The sequence below is a fragment of the Molossus molossus genome, unplaced genomic scaffold, assembly GCF_014108415.1.
Source record: "Molossus molossus isolate mMolMol1 unplaced genomic scaffold, mMolMol1.p scaffold_m16_p_20, whole genome shotgun sequence".
NCBI lineage: Eukaryota > Metazoa > Chordata > Mammalia > Chiroptera > Molossidae > Molossus > Molossus molossus.
The window spans coordinates 12,108,597-12,128,195 of NW_023425356.1; the positions used below are offsets into that span (position 1 = coordinate 12,108,597).

Sequence of the window (19,599 nt, forward strand, 5' to 3'; positions counted from 1 at the left end):
TCTTGAGCCACATAATTTATATATTGGGCAGAAATGTTTGTGGGGCTAATTTAGTGCTTTGGCTCTGGGTTGGCTCTGTCCTCTTGTTATTGACTACACAACATACCCACACTTCTCTCCTGAATGAACAGGCTCATAATTAGGTTGATGACTGATTCTTGGTTGAAGTACACAAACACTTACTGCTGCATTATTCCTCTGTTGACATTGTCCCCGTTTGACTGTCACATTTTGGCAACTCAAATAGGCTTTCAGGCCTGGTGCCTAAAAATATAAGACAAAAATTGCGTTTTATCAATTAAAATTTAAAACCTATCTTTTTTTTTTTTTAATTTTGCTGGGTCTAATACACTGCTAGGACAACATAAAAACGTTTTGTATATAATTCAACATTTAATATTTGACAATAAGTGGGGAAAAGTAGAAGCTTGAGATGAATAATCAGCTTTACAGACAAAGTCCAGATGGTGACAAGTTGAGTCATTTGTTTATTGATTGGCAGGAGGTGAGGGGATGAGAATTTTCCTCACACGAATTTGGCAGTTTGAAAAATTGGGTTACACTTTGGTTGTTTTCTGAGCCCATTGTGCACAAGTCATGGTGACTCCAGCAAACAGGCTTTTGTCAACTCAGGGAGAGCAAGGCAGGAATTCTAGAGATAGTCGAAGTTCGTCCTTGAAATGGCAGTGGACATCTGAAAGTAAAAAAGACTTTGAAAGCCCTCACCTTCCCTAATTATAATCGCAAAGGAAGTCAGAGCCCTGGGACCTTCCCTGGATTACTCAGCCTCGGCCTCAAGAAGCGGCTGCTTTCCTCTTTGTTCGAATCAGCCTGCAGCTGTCGGCTCTCATCTCTATGATGACATAATTGACATTCATGACAGTTCGAAATTGTTTATGCTGTGGTCACATAGGCAATAAATTTTTTATTATTTTGCAGCATTGGACACTTTTTCACCATGTTGACAGCATTTTAAATGTATTTGTCAATTTTCCTAAATTTTAACTGAAGAAAACTTGAAGAGTTTATACTTGAGGACTAAAGAGTGGCTGCCAGTTATCAGGTCAGTATCTCCCCTGTCTCATCCCCACTCTTCCCCTCAACCCCAGCAATGTCCTCGCCATTCTAAAGCATAGTGCAATTTTACTGTCTTTCATTTACATTTCATACAAAAATGTTTTGCAATGTTGTGTGTATTGAGATTAGATTCAAGTGTATAGAAAAGCAAAGAATTGCTAAATTTTAATATTTATGAAAAAGGGTTATTGGAATATGCAGTAACAGATCTCTTGGTTTTAAAATTATTATACAGCTGTGGCCCTTTTTTTACTCCTGTGTCATATTTGTCTTGTATTCACTTCATGCAGACACTAAGCTAAATGTGTTGGTACATATTAGCAAGATGTTCCAGATATTCCCATTTGTGTGCAGAGAGATTTACAAATGTAGAGATAACAGGCATTTTGTTCTTTATGCCATTGACAGAAAATAGACTTTTTTCTTGCCTAGGCTAGACTGCTTTATAATTAAAGTGACCCTGAAGATTATTTCAGTTTTACTCTCTTGTGAGGATAGTTATGTATCACAACAAATGGAAAACTTGTATTTAGGTACAGTCTGGGTTTTGTTCTTTATAATATAGAAGTGGGCAGGGTGGGCAAATAGGTTTGCAGTTGTGAGTACGTGAAACACAGTTTATCCTTGTGTTAATATTCATTAATTATTGTGTTCTTTATTTGTATTACAACTGTAAACCTACTTTTGTCCACTCTTGTACCTCTTATTTCATTGGATTATTCTAACAAATGATTCTTGGTTTTTACCCATAGAAGCTCAGAATGGAACCAAGAGGGACTCCAGAGATTATCTAGTCTGTCTGATTTCAGCAGCGAGGAAACGGCGCCAGAGCAACTGGGTCATCCTTTCCCCGCAAGGTCTGGAGCTGTTCAGTGCAGAGCTGAGACTGCAGGTCCGTGCCCCACTCGAGTGTCTACTCATACCCCATTGCTTCTGCAAGCACAGTTCTGGATTGCTGAATGAGAATACTTAAGGACTATGAAAATATTGAAGAAAAAGGGATATGTGAGGACACTGTCATTTTTAGCTCTATTCCTACATTCCTACCCTGGTGCTTACACATCCAGTTGACATTAGTACAGTTGATTTTATGGGGTCCCATTAGCAGTGTCCATTATCCTGTTTAACACTGTAGGAGGGGAGAGAAATGGAATAAAATAATAGGATTTTTCCTCTGCCTTATAATCTCTCAGAGAGAGAAAAAGGTGAAACCATCAGGAAGGGGAGATTTTCATCTGACAAACCAGGTGACCCCGCTGGTGGTTTAGTGCCTCATCGCTCTTCACTCAGGATGCTAGCGCCCTCTTTACAAAGGGCCGTGCCGGTATTTCTGAGGTCACTGATCTTGGCTGCCCCCAATTTTGGTAATACCTTTCTTTGAATTCCTTTGGAGAATGAGAGGGGCTAGTAGTTATTAATACTTAAACCATTGTTCAGATTGTATCAGGAACTTGGCAATATGTTTTACATTTATTAACACAGTCTCCACACTAACCCTACAATTTAGATAACATCACCCCCCTTTCACAGATAAGAAAACTGATAATCAGAAAACTTGCCCAAAGTTACATAACCAGGAAGGCCTGGCATCTATCTGACTGAGAAGCCACATGCTCTTTCCAACATTCCATCTAGATTAAGTTCAGCTTTATTAGGTTGGTTGTTGTTTTTGTAGTTCTTATTTTTAAAGTAACTGCTGTGAGCCCTGGCTGGTGTGGCTCAATTGGTTGGGCATGCTCCTGTGCACTGAGAGGTCCCAGTTCCATTCCCAGTCAGGGCACATGCCTGGGTTGTGGCCCAATCCCCAGTAGGGGGCGTGCAGGAGGCAGCCAATCGATGTTTTGCTCTCACATCAATGTTTCGTGCTCTCCCTCTCCAACAATCAATAAACTTTTTTTTTTTTAATCCTCACCCGAGGACATTTTTCCATTTTTTGTTCAGATAGAGTGGGAGGGGGAGAGAGAGAGAGAAACATCGACGTGAAAGGGACATATCAGGGACACATCGAGTGGCTGCCTCCTGCACGACCCCAACCAAGGCTGGGGACAAACCGCAGCCAAGGCACATGCCCTTAGTGGGAACCGAACCTGGATCTCTCTGGACTGCGGGCCAGTGCTCAATAAACTGTTCTTTAAAAAATAGAAAAGGCCCTGGCCGGTGTGGCTCAGCGGTTAGAGCGGCGGCCTGCGGTACAGAGAGACCCGGGTTCGGTTCCCGCTAAGGGCACGTACCTCGGTTGCAGTTTGTCCCCGGCCCTGGTTGGTCGTGCAGGTGGCAACCACTCGATGTGTCCCTTCACATCGATGTTTCTCTCTCTCTCTCTCTCTTCCTCTCTCTCCCTCCCGCTCTGTCTGAACAAAAAATGCAAAAATGTCCTCGAGTGAGGATAAAAAAAAAAAAATAGAAAAGAACTGCTGTGAGATAGCTCTAACACTGATGCGAGAATCAGTCACTAGTCACTAAAGCTCCCTAGTGAGAAAGTTAACACTTTAAAGCTGAAGTTACATCGAACATGTTTTACCATGTGGTAGAAGATTTGTACAGCATGTCCTGGAACACAAGCTAACAGCGGTGAGGTAGGAGTTTTCCCCATGTGTTCCTTCACCTGAAGGCAGTAGCTCTGGAGGGAATCAATGAGTCTTTTGTGTGCCTCCTGGAATGTAACGTGCTCCAAGAGTTGGGAATTGCCGGAGGGTGTGTGAAGCAGTCACAGTCACGCTGTGATTCACTACAGAAAACTGCATGAGAATGGCAATCTGGAAGTAAAAAGTGGGAGAGGGAAATTAGTATTTGCTCTACTTTGGAAGTTATAAAATGTATTTTACCATAAATGTTGGTCAGAAGACCCTAAAACAGCCATCTAATTTCTATGTGTGGTTTGTGAGAAATTAATCTTGTGGAAAAGATAGACTTTGTGCCATGAAATTTGCCATTTAACTTATTTCAAAAGATGCAAGTCCTTGTGGAAATGTGAACTTAAGTGAAATACATTAAGTAGCCTGGCCAATTAAGATGTTTAAAACAATATATTTTTAAGAAGTCATTTAAAATCATTTTTGCATATGGTTACTTTTAAGTCTTATTTTTCCATATGAAATGTAAATATTGTGATAGATATTCTCTGTGAAAGTAGACAATTTAAAAGAAAAATTTCTCCCGTACTCCAACTGAACATTATCATTGCTCGAATTTCATTTTAACCCATTGCAGAGGGATGCCAGAATGTTTTATATATGGATTTTTTTTTCTTTATTGATTTTTAGAGAGAGGAAAAGAGAGAGAGAGAAACATCGATTGGCTGCCTCCTGCATGCCCCCACTGGGGATCAGGCCCACAACCTGGGCATGTGTCCTGACCAGGAATCAAACTGGTGACCTCTTGGTGCATGGGTCAATGCTCAACCACTGAACCACACCATCCAGGCTATATATGGATTTTGAATCTGGTTATCTAAAGGTGAGAAATCTTTATATGGTGTAACAGTTTTTGGTGAAATACCATTAATTGTAACACAATTTTACCTGAATTTCTAGTGAACAAAATGAGTGACTAACTCATTCTGAGACCTCCTAGGGTGTTTGTAAATATGCCTGCAGAGCCCTGGCCAGTTTGGCTCAGCGGTTAGAGCGTCAGCCTGCGGTCCGGAGAGACCCGGGTTCGGTTCCCGCTAAGGGCATGTACTTCGGTTGCAGTTTGTCCCCGGCCCTGGTTGGTCGTGCGGGTGGCAGGACACACATCGATGTGTCCCTTCACGTCGATGTTTCTCTCTCTCTCTCCCTTCCTCTCTCTCCCTCCCACTCTATCTGTACAAAAAATGGAAAAATATCCTCGGGTAAGGATAAAAAAAATATATATATGCCTGCAGAGAGAATGATAAAATTGATCTATGTGAGTAGTGATGAAATCAATAAAGTGAATTTTATCTTCTCAAAGCATTTTATACTATAATAGTTTACTCTTCTTGTCTGTCTCAGTTTTTTTTTTTCCTTTCGTAATATCAAATTAACTCTGTCTTCAGAGATTGTCTGATTGTGTCTCTGCTTTAGGCTTTCAGGATGAATCTGGAAAAACTCAGCAAGCCTGAACTCCTGACACTGTTCAGTATTCTTGAAGGAGAGCTTGAAGCCAGGGACCTTGTTATAGAAGCTTTAAAGGTATGTTAAAAAGGGGAAAAAAGAGATGTCATCATATGTTTTGAAAGTTGTTTCATTGGTTGTAATTTATTTAACCAGGTATTTCTACAGCCCTGTTGAAGTTAGAGGCCTGGGTGTACTTACTGATACTTGCAGTGGCAGCCACCTATGTGGTATGATATTAGGGACACTGGTAAAGCCTTTCTGTCCCCAGAATAGTTCCTTTGGTTGCTCTACCTGATGTCTGGACCTTGAACTTCATTCTTTAGCTTAGTGGTCTTAGCTGTGTTTGAATGCCATCCCCTTGACAACTTGATGAGAACTACTTCCTTAAAAAATGTGTCTACAGCCTGGCTGGTGTGGCTCAGTGGACTGAGCGTCATCCCATTGACTGAGAGGTCCCAGTTTGATTCCCAGTCAGGGCACACGCCTGGGTTTCGGGTTTGATCCCCAGTATGGGGTGTGCCAGAAGCAGCCTATCAATGTTTCTCTCTTACATCTCTCTCTCCCTTCCTCTCTCTCTTCAATAAAAACTTTTTTTTTTTAATCCTCACCTGAGAACATTTTCGCATTTATCTTCAGATAGAGCAGGAGAGAGAGAGGGAGAGAATCATCAATGTGAGAGAGACACATCAACTGGCTGCCACCCACACGACCCCAACCAGGGTCAGGGACAAACTGCAACCGAGGTACGTGCACTTATCAGGAACCGAACCCAGGATTCTCATCCACGGGCTGATGCTCTAACTGCTGAGCCAAACTGGCCAGGGCAATAAAAACATTTTTAAAAAATGTATATACAGCCCTGGCTTGGTGGCTTAGCAGCTGGAGCATCAGCCCACAGACTGAAGAGTCTCAGGCTTCAGGGCACATATCTAGGTTTCAGGTTCACTACCCAGTCAGGGCACATACTGGAGGCAGCCAATCAAAGTTTCTCTTTCATATCGATGTTTCTCTCTCTCTCTCTCTCTCTCTCTCTCTCTCCCTTCCTCAATCTCTAAAATCAATTAAAAAAACATCCTTTGGTGAGGATTAAAATATATATATATATACACCATATACCATAGTTCAGGATATATCTGTGAGATCAAGGACCCCATGAAGACCATCCATGAATTCTCTAGACCCCAGATTAAGAATTGTGACTTTTGTTTCAGTATTTGATACCCATTAAAATACAAGGGGGAGGGTTGTTACCTGTACTTTCCACCTGATTTTGCTGTAAACCTAAAACTGCTCTGAAAAATAAAGTCTAGCCCTGACTGGTTTGGCTCAGCGGTTAAAGCTTCAGCCCGCAGACCAAAGAGTCACAGGTTTGATTCTGGTCAAGAGCACTTACCTCGGTTGTAGTTCATCCCCAGCCCTGGTCAGGGTCGTGGAGGAGACAACCAGTCTATGTGTCTCTCATGTCAATGTTTCTCTCTCTCCCTCCTTCCCACTCTATCTGAAGATAAATGGAAAAAAATACCCTTGGGTGAGGATTAAAAAACAAAACCAAAAAATAAATAAAGTCTAATTTTTAAGAAATGCAAGGGGTGGGGAATAACTCTTTTTTTTTTAATCCTCACCCGAGGACATTTTTCCATATTTTATTCGGATAGAGTAGGAGGGAGAGAGAGAAACATCGACGTGAAAGAGACACATCGAGTGGTTGCCATCCACATGACCCAACCAGGGCCGGGGACAAACTGCAACTGAGGTACGTGCCCTTAGCAGGAACCGAGCTCGGGTCTCTCTGGACCACAGGCCAACGCTCTAACCACTGAGCAACCGGCCAGGGCGGGAATAACTCTTTTTAAGTGTCATAAATTTTTACACGTTGGTAAGGATGTTTCCCAGTCTGTCTTGAGATGAGATTTGGGGAGAGGGAGAAACCTTAAGTGTGCCTATGTGAGTAGTAGGAAGACGACACCCACAGCGGGGGAAATGGCCGAAGAGGAGGAGACTGAGGGTGCTAAAGAAGCATAATCCCTGTCAAGTGTGACTGAGTCTAAGTATCTAGGAAGACTTATAGTTTAAAATTATAGTTAGAGGTTCTATTGATGTTCACCCTATAGTTCATTAGGTTTATGAAGTAAGTGCTTTACTACATTTTTTCAAAATTACCCTAGCTCTTTATATTAAATATTATGTTCATATATCATGTGTGTTCATATGAAGCTCCTTTGTTGAAGATTTTCTTATAGCAACAAAGATAATGTTCTCTTTGCCTTTCTGGGAGGCTCCGAATTGGTGACTCCCTGAGTGGCCAGCTCAGTGGAATTCATACAGAAGGCTGGCTGCGTCTGTTCTATTCTTTAGCTTGTCTTCCTTTCTCCCTGCGTACACTGAAGTAGAGTGAATATGTTCCTTTGCTCATATCTGGGTAGTCTTTTCTTGGATTACTTTGAAATTATAATTGTGATAAAAATGAAATCTAAACCTGTTATTTCTATATGCTGTTAAATTAGAGTGACATTAATTTATATTATTTAAGGCTGACTGAGAAAGACTGACATTTCTATCTAATTAAATATGCTACAGGGCAATTTTTCATTGAACACTGTTTCCTATGTCTTCCCTCGTAGCTTTGAAATGGTGATAAGTCACTGCCAGTGGTTTCATTTCCCCAGAGTGCACGAGGCACTCCCCTGTGATGTGGGCGGATGCGTCTGGCTTGCTTTCCTTCCCCTGCTGGCTTTAGTCTTGCTTTGCATGACTTCCCTGTGATTTTTAAACAAAAGTCATACGATTGTGCCTTTGACAAATGCCTAGTCACATAATGTTAAAGATCTTTGCCTGGGTGCGCCCATCATGCCCCTGAACGTAAATGTGTGACTTCAGTCATTCCATCTGTCTGAAGCAAAATGTCTTGTCTGCAGCAAGAATCAATGATTAACAACTAGTACTGATGTGTGATACTATAATTTTCATGACATTGCAAATACTCCAATAGTGTAGGATTTTTCTTTTCCCTTTAGTTATATTCTGTCAGTGCATATCATGTTCCCCGTATCCAAGGAACAGTCCATGGTTGCTAATTATTTGAGTGGATGTCTCTGGTTGCCCTTAACAATGCCTAACTTTTTAATGACTCCCCTGACAACATATTGCATATATCATGTTTATTCTGGGTGGTGACTCATTTCTGTCACATCCACAGACCTTCCTCTTTGACACTATTGATGATTCTCTCCCTTTCTCTGAACACATTCTACTCTATTTCTCTCAACCCCATCCCACTATTGCCAGTAGACATAACCTGCTTAAACCCAGGGCACCCTCTCATTTCTTATCCCATGTTTATTTGATCGATGAAGAGAAAAGGAAAAGGCTGGGGACGTTTGAACTGGTTCTTACTCCTCATTCCTAACGCCTGCCGTTTCCCCGCTTCCTCCCCTGGTTCTCTAGGTCTAGCTCTCCTTGTAGGAGGCGTCGGCTCAGAGCTGGCAGTTTCACTCCTCCCTAGGCCGAACCAGGGAGAACTGTGCTCATGGTGACCCCCTTTAGAACTAAGAAAGCATTTTCAGGAGCAGCAATATTATAAATAGCAATCAGAGTTTCTAAAACTGCAATAGTGGAGCAGTGTGCGTTCGATAGACTCCCCTGAGGATCTCCTGCTATTTGTACTGGGATTCCAGGAAGCAGTTTCCTGTGAATGTCACAGTTGACCTACACAAAAACTTTTGGGCCTCAGCCCCCCTGTAACTAGGGCAGGAGTTTGGGGGTGGCTACCTCTAATGGGAAAAAAAAAATCAAAGGACGACCTTATTTTCTCTTTGCTTTTCAGCTTTGGAAACCATACAAAAACCTTTATGTCCGTTTTGCTCATCTTTATATCCTTAGCACCCAGCATAGCGCCTAGTACATGGGCTCAATAAATATTTGTTGAACAGAGGAAATGAGTGTGCCGTTGTGGTATGTTGCTTTAAAAGATTGCCCTAATATTTCAAAGTGAATGCTGTGAAGTATTAAATTGTACAGCCTGTTCTTATGTATGCTGTAACATCCTGCCTTCTGGCTGTAATGTTAACAGATGCTTAGGTGCTTGGTGCACGTGTTTTCCTAAAATATATTTTTTCTTCAGGAATCCAGTTTTAGTTCGTTTAGGCAGCTTCTGACAAGTTGAAAGAGCAGCGTGAGAAGCAAGAGCTATAATTAAGGGAGCATCTTGATATAAGATACCATTCAGAATCAGGCACAAGTGTTGTATTTAGTCTCGACATAGTCTCCGAGGTAATCAAATGATCTTCTGACGCTTAAGCTGAGGGCAGTGTCGGGGAAATGAACAGCCTCACCAGAAGCATACATCTTTAAACAGTCTATTGTTAGAAAAAATAAGTAGCAGCTGGGGTCCAAATTGTTTCAGACCTTTGAAAAAAGCAATTGCCATAACAGATTCTTAAAAGTTGAAAGGAAACCTGGTTTTATTTGTGGAGTAGTTTTTGTTTGTTTTGATTCTGTAATACGTCAGGATTTGCTGCATTATTTCGGTAGCTCTTGCTTAACAACAAACACCCATTAGACTTAGACTAATATGGTAGCTTACTAATTTTCTTCCTTTTAAGTATTCTTTTTTTTTTTTTTAACATCCTCACCCGAGGATAAGTTTTTGTGGCTTTTTTTTAAATTGATTTAGAGAGAGACATTGATGTGAGAAAGAAACATCCATCAGTGGCCTCTGGTACACCCCCGACTAGGGATAGAACCCGCAACCTACGTATGTGCTCTGACTTGGAAGTGAACCTGCAACCTTTTGGTTTAGGGGACAATGTTCCGTCCAACTGAGTCACCTGGCCAGGGCTAGTATTCTTTCTTAATTCATGCTTAGTGGATTGAAAAGGTTTTGGTCTGTGATCTAAATAACTGATTGGTTTTTCCTTTAAGTAAAAAAGCTTTTTTTTTTTATTCTATTTTTTATCTTTATTGTTGAATGTATTACAGACGTTCCTCATTTTTCCTCCATTGACCCCTCCTCCCCATCCCCCCCCCCCCCCGCCTTTTCCCACACTGTCGTCTGTGTCCATTGGTTATGCATACAAGTTCTTTGGTTTATTTCTTCCCACCCCCAACCCCCTTCTCTGATGTTTGTCAGTCTAGCAACCAATTTGTTCTTAATCCCTTTCCCTTCACCTTTTTCACCCATTCCCCCAACCCCCTTCCATCTGGCAACCAACAAAATGTTCTCTGTATCTATGAGAATGTTTCTGTTCTGCCTGTTCATTTTGTTTGTAGATTCCATTGTCGATAGATATGTATTCATTGCCATTTTGTTTGTTCATATAATTTATCTTTTTCTTCAAAAAGACCTGTCAACATTTCATATAATAACGGTTTGGTGGTGATGAACTCCTTTAGCTTTTTCTTATCTGGGAAACTCTTTATATAGCCATCGATTCTAAATGACAGCTCTGCAGGATAGAGTAATCTTGGTTGTAGGTCCTTGCTTTTCATCACTCTGAATATTTCTTGCCATTCCCTTCTGGCCTGCAAAGTTTCTTTTGAGAAATCAGCTGACACCTTATGGGAACTCCCTTGTAGGTAACTACCTGGTTTTCTCTTGCTGCTTTTAAGAGTCTCTCTTTGTCTTGAACCTTTTGCATTTGATGATGATGTGTCTTGGTGTGGGCCTCTTGGGGTTCATCTTGTTTGGGACTCTCTGTGCTTCCTGGACGTGCATGTCTGTTTCCTTTACCAAGTTAGGGAAGTTTTCTGCCATTATTGTTTCAAATAGGTTTTCGATTTCTTGTTCTTGCTCTTCTCCTTCTGGTACCCCCAAGATGCGAATGTTGGCACACTTGAAGTTGTCCCAGAGTCTCCTTACACTATCCTCATTTTTTTTGGATTCTTTTTTCTTTTTGCTGTTCTGATTGGGTGTTTTTTGCTTCCTTAGATTCCAAATCGATGGTTTGCTTCTTGGCTTAACCTATTCTACTATTGAATCTGTGTAAATTATTCTTTATTTCAGTTAGTGCCTCCTTCATTTCTGACTGTGCATCCTTCATTTCTGACTGGTCCTTTTTTATGCTCTTGAGGCCCTCACTAAGTTCACTGAGGTTCTCACTAAGTTCATTGAGCATCCTTATAAGCAGTATTTTGAACTCAGCATCTGTTAGGTTGCTTATCTCCATTTCGCTTAGTTCTTTTCCTGGGGTTTTGTTCTATCCTTTCATTTGGGACTTGTTTCTTTGTCTCCTCATTATGGCTGCCTCCCTATGTTTGTTTCTGTGTATTACTTAAGGAGAGGTATGTGGCTCGCTGAGACCAGATGCTGCTTGTTTGAAAGAATTTAGGAAAAACCTGAAGCAGGATCCAAGACAGGCCAATCCTATGGTTAAGCAACTGGCAACAGCTTGGGTGGGCCTGAAAGTTGGGTGGGGCGGGGCCTCAGGCAGTCAGCAGGGCGGGGCTACCAGTGTGAGCCAGGTTGCTGGAGTCCCAGATATGGCGACTGTTTGCCGCCCCAGGGAAGGGCTCCCCAAAGGAACAAAGGCCTCTGACAGCACGTTTGTCCCAGAGAAAGTCCCCTTTCCAGCCCTCGCTTCAGTGCCAAACAGCTCAGTTCTTCCCAGTATGTCTCTGGCGCCCCTCGAGCTGCCTCCCCTCCAAGCTTAGAGGGAGAGAGTCCGACAAGTCCGTGCGCGGGCCCTTTAAGGAGCTGCCTGGGGCTCCAGCCGCTTCAGCCTCCCTGAGCCTCAGTTCCCGCTGGTTTTTCCAGCCAGAAGTGATGGGGATTCTCTTCCTGGCACTGGAACCCTGAGCGGGGCACCTGGTGTGGGACGGGGACCCCCTCACTCCTCAGGGAGGACCTTCCCAGCCGAGGTATCCTCCTGATTTTTATCCGCCACACGTGGGTGTGGGACCAGCCCCAGCTTCCGCCCCTCCTACCAGTCTCAATGTGGCTGCTGCTTTAATTCCGTAGTTGTAGGACTTCCATTCAGCTTGATTTCAGGTGGTTTTGAATGATGGTTGCTCTGTAGTTTAGTTGTAACTTTGATGTGGTTGTGGGAGGGCGCGATACCGCGTTTATATACCTGCCATCCTGACCAGAAGTTCTTTTTTTTTTTTTGTCCTCTTACCTTCAAAATATATATTTTTTCCTGGACATAAAAACTAGTGTCCAGCCTTGCATCTCTAAACAAAACCTTATGATTCACTGTTGCTGCTAAATAAATAATAGGTCACATTGGCAAGGGTTGGGTTTATCCAGGAATATATTATAAAGTTCCCATAATGTGTAAGTAGACCCTACTTATAGAGTTGTAATTTAAAAGAACTTCATTCATTTCTAAAATTTCTGCAAAATGCCAGGTTGCAACTGTATCCTTAGTGCCCCCATAGTTATGTTCCGTTTTCTCCCCAGAATATAAAAGCCTCTTCGTTCTTCTGTCACAGCCAAGGCATGTTTGGCACAGAACCAGCGAGGCCAACTGAAAATAACGTAATATTCAGCCTCTTCTGCATTTGAAGTCTAATTGTTATACAGAGGCCATTTATGTATTTGGTCCTAATTGAACTTTAAATAAAGTGATTTTCTGTTTTAGAAGGGATTACATCACAGAAAAACATTCTTTGTGAAAGCTATTCCCTCTGACCACTATAGAAATCCCCTCCACAGTGAAAGCACATTACACTGCTGATTGACTGACTTTCCCAGGGAGGCTGGACTGGATCACACAGTTTAGCAAAAGTGCCTCAGCTCATTAATTCTAGGCAAATCTAGGAAATGGCTTCCCAGCTTGGTCTGACTACTCCAGAAGAAGATGGAGGAACTTTAATCAACAGCCATTTTACAAACTCAGAAAATAGATTTGATTGCTAATAAAAGTTCATCATTTTTTAATCTTCCACATTGGGCACATCTGCATATCTTAAGTGTGATGCAAAGCCACACTTAGCTATGACTAAGGAGAATCTACTCTATATTCACTAGTATCATTTTATTTTGAAGCATTCTTTCTTTTTTTCCTTTATTAATTTTTAGAGAGAGAGAGAGAGAGAGAGAAACATCAATGAGAGAGAACATCGATTAGCCGCCTCCAGCATGCCCTCTGCTGGGGATTTGGCACATAGGTCAATGCTCAACCATTGAGCCACACCTACAGTGCTTGAAGCATTCTTTAAATTGCTTATACAGTAATAAATGTTAAAGTATTCCAACTTTTATGTAGAATTAGCTTAAGGAGTCTTGAATTCCTTTCCGCTGATGTCTCAATCATGAAACAGGTATAACTGTTTTAAAGCTTAGGATAGAATTTTGTTGTTTTTGGCCTAAGGCCATTGTAGAATTCCCCAAGCAAGAAAATTTATAGACAAAAATACGATAGACAGGACAGGGGTAGAAATATAGAGTGTGAGACTGTAATATGTCACTCTGGTTTAACTGTTTTGACTTTTTTAAGCAGGTAAGGGTTAAAAATTAAAAATCTAAATCTAAATGTTACATACAGGTCTGTGTTGACACAATGGGTGATAATACAGGCATGCCTTGTTTTATTGTGTTTCGCTTTAGTGTTGTACTTCACAGATAATGCATCTTTTATAAACTGAAGGCTTGGGGCAACCCTGCCACAAGAGATTATGACTCACAGGAGTTTGAGATGATGGTTAGCATTTTTAGCAATAAGTATTTGTATATTAAGGTATGTACAGCTGTTTGTTTTTTTTTTGACATAATGCTGTTGTACACTTAGAAGACTACAGTACAGTATAAACATAACTTTAAAAATTTTTAATATTTTTTTATTGATTTTAGAGAGAGAGGAAGGGCGAGAGAGAGAAAAATCGATTCCCTGCTGCCTCCTGCATGCCCCCTGCTGGGGATCGAGCCTGCAACCTGGACACATGGAATCAAACCAGTGACCTCTCGATGCACAGAATGATGCTCAACCAAATGAGCCACACCAGCCAGGGCTAAACATAACTTTTATATGCACTGGGAAACCAAAAAATTTATGTGACTTGCTTTATTGTGATAATCACTTTATTGCGGTGATCTGGAACTGAACTTGCAATATCTCCATATATGCCTGTATTTTTGCTGAAAATATTCTTAAAATAATAATAATTATAAAGTGCCAAATATATAGAACATAACAAAGTTACTAGGTAAAGCCTGTGGTTCAACACCACACACACAAGTTCGCTGTAAGCAGAGTCTGACATCTGCTTTTGGTCATGGTTTTGTGCCTCTTATGGAAGCAGATTGTTATAAAGGCTGGTCTGAGATGAGGAAGGTAAAATTGAATTTAACAGTCAGCATACATTGTCCTATATTAGTAAGCCTGTCAAGAGTGTTTGCATTAAAGAAAACAATCAGCCTGGCCAGTGTGGCTCTGTGGGTTGAGCATAGTCCCGTGAACTGAGGTCACCGGTTGGATTGCCAGTCAGGGCACATGCCCGGGTTGTGGGCTCAATCCCCAATGGGGGGGTGTGCAGGAGGCAGCATATCAGAACATACTGTGAATGTACTGAAATAAACTCAAAAGAGTTGACACATTCTTCAGCACCAATAAGACTGGACCTAATAACATTATTCTTTGGCCAAAAATGATTTAATTTTTTTAAGATATGTTTTTATTGATTTTAGAGAGAGAGGAAACATCGATGTGAGAGAGAAACATTGATCGGCTGCCTCCTGCACGCCCCCACTAGGGATTGAGCCCACAACCCAGGCATGTGCCCTGACTGGGAATCAAACCGGGGCCTCTCAGTCCGTGGGATGACGCTCATTCCACTGAGCCACACTGGCTGGGCTCATTTTGATAAGTTGATTTTTCAGAAGCGCTTTTAGGATTAGGGTAGGTATTTAGATCTTTGATAAAGATCACATGAGCCCTGGCCGGTTTGGCTCAGCAGTTGGAGCTTTGGCCTGCGGACCAGAGAGGCCCAGGTTCAGTTCCCACTAGGGACACGTACCAAAAAAATCACATGAACACAAAAGCTAAAACTGAGAGAAGTCAAATTTCTGCCTGGATAAAAGAATTGGAAAATTAGGAAGCAAACAGAACTTCTTTTTTTTTTTTTTTACGCGTCCCTAGCGGGAACCGAACCCAGGACTCACTGGTCCGCAGAGCAACACTCCAACTGCTGAGCCAAACCGGCCAGGGCAAGCAAACAGAACTTTATTTAGGAAATTGAATTATAAGACTTAGATTTAGATTCATAAATTTTACAGTGAAATATGGTTTAGAAGGGAATTAATCAGTGGTCGTTTTGGGCCATAGTTTAATGTGTTTTTTATAGTTGGAATGGCTGATATATTTTTTTTATTCCTGTTCTCTCTGAGTAAAGTCCATACATGAAATCTAGATTTTCAAAAAAGAGTCATAAAGATAATTATTAGGCACTCTACAAAGTGATCAGCTAGAACATTCATTTAAGTTTAGCTGTTAAGAGCATGAGCTTTCAAACTGGGCAGACCTAGATTTGAGCTCCGCCATTTAATTGTTGTGTTTGACTTTAGACCAGTACCTGCCCTTGTACGCTTTATCTGTAAATTCGTATGGTCATTGTGAGGATTAAATCAAGGTGCTCGATGCTCATTTACTGTTAGTTATTGTTATTAGAACATAGCTTTAAAGTCCATCCATTTAGGAACAAGGTATATTCCACAAAGCATACTGTATTCCATAGTATTTTTTTTTTTTATCATTTAAGGACATTTTTGTATTTATCTTCAGATAGAGTAGAAGGAAGAGAGAGAGAAACATCGATGCGAGAGAGACACATCGACTGGCCGCCACCCACACAACCCCAACTGGGGCCGAGGACAAACTGCAGCCAAGGTACGCCCCCTTAGTGGGAACCAAACCTGTGACCCTCCAGTCCATGGGCTGACACTATCCGCTGAGCCAAACCAGCCAGGGCTATATTCCATAGTATTGTAATGCGCTGTCCTTCATAAGAAAGATGAATCTTTAAATCTTTGTTAATCAGTGGGGCTTACACGTTAGTTTGTTTTTCTTATGGGAATTGATGGTTTTGATTTGATCCATCCCTACCCCCACAACCAAAAGCATGTATTTTGAGACAGCTGGCAGGGTTAAGGGTGCACTCTGGGGCATGAAACAGATGTTATATTATATTCCTCTCTTTTTATAATGAAAACAGGAAATAGAGGGACAGCAGGGAAGCCTTTTTTTTTTTTTTGTTCAGATAGAGTGGGAGGGAGAGGAAGAGAGAGAGGGAGAAACATTGACGTGAAAGGGACACATCGAGTGTTTGCCACCCACACAACCAACCAGGACTGGGAACAAACTGCAACTGAGATACACGCCCTTAGCGGGAACCAAACCCGGGTCTCTCTGCACCACAGGCCGATGCTCTAACCCTGAGCCAAACCAGCCAGGGCAGATTGGAAGCCTTTTAGCATTGATTTTTTTTTCCCCCATTGATTTCTTTATTTCTCTATGTTTGATTTGGCATATTGTTATATTTTGTTTTTTTTTAAAACAGCTTTATTGAGGTATAATTGGTACACAACAAGCTGCATATATTTAATATGTACAAATTGATGTTTTGATATATGTATGCCCCATGAAACTGTTACTACAATCAAGATAATGAACAAATCCATCACTTAGAGTAATTATCTTGACATCCATCCATGTCGTTGTGTTAGTTCATTTCTTTTATTACTGAGCCGTGGTCCATTGTATAGATGTACCATAGTCTGTTTTATCTGTTTATCTGTTGATGAACATTTTTATTGCTTCCAGTTTGAGACTATTAAAAATACAGCCCTGGCTGGTTTGGCTCAGCAGTTAGAGTGTCGGCCCACGGACCGAGAGTCCCAGATTCGGTTCCCACTAAGGGCACGTACCTCAGTTGCAGTTTGTCCCAAGCCCCGATTGGGATTGTGTGGGTGGTGGCCACTCAATGTGTCTCTGTCTTATTGATGTTTCTCTCTCTCTCTATCTCTTCCCCCCTCTCTTCCTCCTGCTCTATCTGAAGATAAATGCAAAAATGTCCTCAGGTGAGGATAAAAAAAATACAGCTGCTGGCCCAGCTGGTGTGGCTCAGTGTTTGAGTGTCAACCCATGTACCAAGAGCTCACCAGTTTGATTCCCAGTCAGGGCACTTGCCCAGGTTATAGGCCAAATCCCCGCTGGGGGCATACAGGAGGTGGCCAATTGATGTTCTCTCATCGATGTTTCTATCTCTTTCTCCTTCTTCCTTCCTCTCTCTCTAAAAAAAATCAATAAAACATTTCTTAAAATACAGCTTCTATGAATATTCATATTACAAGGCTTTGTATGGATAGATGCTTTTATTTCTTTTGGATAAAGACCTATAAATGGAATTACTATACTGTATGGTAAGTACATGTTTAACTTTTCTTTTTTATTTTTTTTATCCTCGCCCGAGGACATTTTTGCATTTATCTTCAGATAGAGCGTTGGGGGGGAGACATTGATGTGAGACAGACACATCGACTGGTTGCCACCCACACGACCCCAACTGGGGCCAGGGACAAACTGCAACCGACATACATGCCTTTAGCGGGAACCGAACCCGGGACTCTGCAGTCCGCAGGCCAGTGCCCTAACCTCTGAGCCAAACTGGCCAGGGCTCTTCTATGTTATTTTCTATAATTTTATAGCTTTAACTTTTATACTTAGGTCTGTGATACAACTTCACCTAATTTTGTTATATGGTAAACATGGATCAAAATTCATTTTGGGGGTTGGGAGATATGGATATTTAATTGTTCAAGCACCATTTGTTGAAAAGACTATCTTCCTCTACAGAATGGCCTTGGCACCTTGGTCTCATTCAGTGTCTCATATATTTGTGGGTTTATGCCTGGAATCTGTTCTGTTCCATTGATCTATTTGTCTATCTTGAGGCCAGAACTACATTGTCTTAATTACTGTGGCCTTATAGTAAGTCTTAAAATCAGGTAGTGTTAATCCTCCAACTTGTGTTTTAAATTTATTGATTCGAGAGAAAGAAACATTAATTTGTTGTTCCACTTATTTTTGCATTCATTGGTTGATACCTGTGTGTGCCCTGACCGGGGATCAAACTCGCAACCTTAGCATATCGAGACAAGCCTTTAACACCTGAGCTGCTTGGCCAGGGCAAGTTGTGTTGTTTTTTAAAGTTGTTTTGGTTGTTCGTGGTCCTTGGGTATTTCCATATAAATTTTAAAATCAGCTTGCCAGTTGGATTTTGCCTTCCTTTCTCTTCTTTTTATGAGGGAAACTAGAAATAACCTCTGATTAATCCCAAATCACAAGGGTAACACATGCAAGGGAGACACAATAAGAGGAAGTCAAAATAACAGGAATAAGCTGTTTCCCTTTTTTATGTTTTAGTTTCAGGCTGAACTAATGCAGTGAAATTCCCCACTGCTGTCATCTTTTCTGAATCCTCTCCCCAGCGGTCAGAGAATGTGTGTTCTCTCAGTGGGTAGCATTTTACAAGCAGAATTCCTCCTTTCTTTGCCCAAAGGCGTAAGGAAAACAGAGACCCCCCCCCAGGAAAATGTCAGTTAAATGAGAAATGTGCTTGTTCTTCTGGCACCTTGAACCCCTACGTGCTTCCATTTCTAATGTGAATGGTGACATGTGATAAAAAGGTGATATCAGACAATTATTTTTAAGAGTCAGCTGTTATATATGGGGGCCCAGTGGTTTTTCTGAATGAAGCAAAGATACTTAATTACTTAACAATGCCGTCCTCTTACTTTATACATAACCCAATTTATAAACAACTGTACATACAACCAGCCTTTCTTCCTTTGGCTCTTCTCTGCTGAAGTACCCACCACTGAACCTGGTGCTTCCCTTTCACCCCTTCCCGGGCAGACCGTGTGGGGGGCTCCTGCCATTCTGAAGGGAGCCAAGCCAAGGGGAGGAAGGAAGAGGCTTTGTGAGATATATTCCTGGCTTCACTGGTTGTAGCTTTTTTTTCCTACTATGCACACTGTTCTTTGTCTTATTTTTCACTTACCATATCTTGGAGAATGTTATGCACAAAGATCAATCATTGTCTGTTAACAGTTGTGTAGGATGAGCAATGAGAAAGCAGGAAACTGAGAATAGCAATTATTTCTCAACTGTCTTTACTTGTCAGTAGTTCATACTTTTCACATGTCTGTATTAATTCTAAAATATATTTAAAGGAGTGGAAATGAGCGTAGCATGCCTAGGAGGGGCATGATCTTGTTACTACCATATCCCTGATTTTTTCCCAAAAGAGCAAAAAGTGAATTTCCCACTAATTTTCAAATTCTGCTTTTGTACAGGATACCTAGCAGATCCTTTCACAGGTCATGGACAAAAGTTCAGTAAAGCTGTATATAAGTAGCTGCATGATGAAAATTTCAAGAAACTGCCCTGGTTGATTGGGCTTAGCGGTTAGAGCGTCAGCCTGCGGTCCAGAGACCCGGGTTCGGTTCCCG

The 19,599-nt window shown here is 41.5% G+C and overlaps 1 protein-coding gene across 1 annotated transcript in view; it reads left to right on the forward strand.

Moving 5' to 3' along the window:
• Positions 1–19,599, forward strand: part of CTTNBP2NL (CTTNBP2 N-terminal like) — a 55,348-nt gene that overhangs the window by 12,400 nt on the left and 23,349 nt on the right. Inside the window, exons 2-4 of the mRNA XM_036271849.1 lie at positions 940–1,063; positions 1,830–1,969; positions 5,124–5,231. Coding sequence (XP_036127742.1) covers positions 5,133–5,231 — 99 coding nt within the window. The 5' untranslated portion in view covers positions 940–1,063; positions 1,830–1,969; positions 5,124–5,132. The remainder of the gene's footprint in view (positions 1–939; positions 1,064–1,829; positions 1,970–5,123; positions 5,232–19,599) is intronic.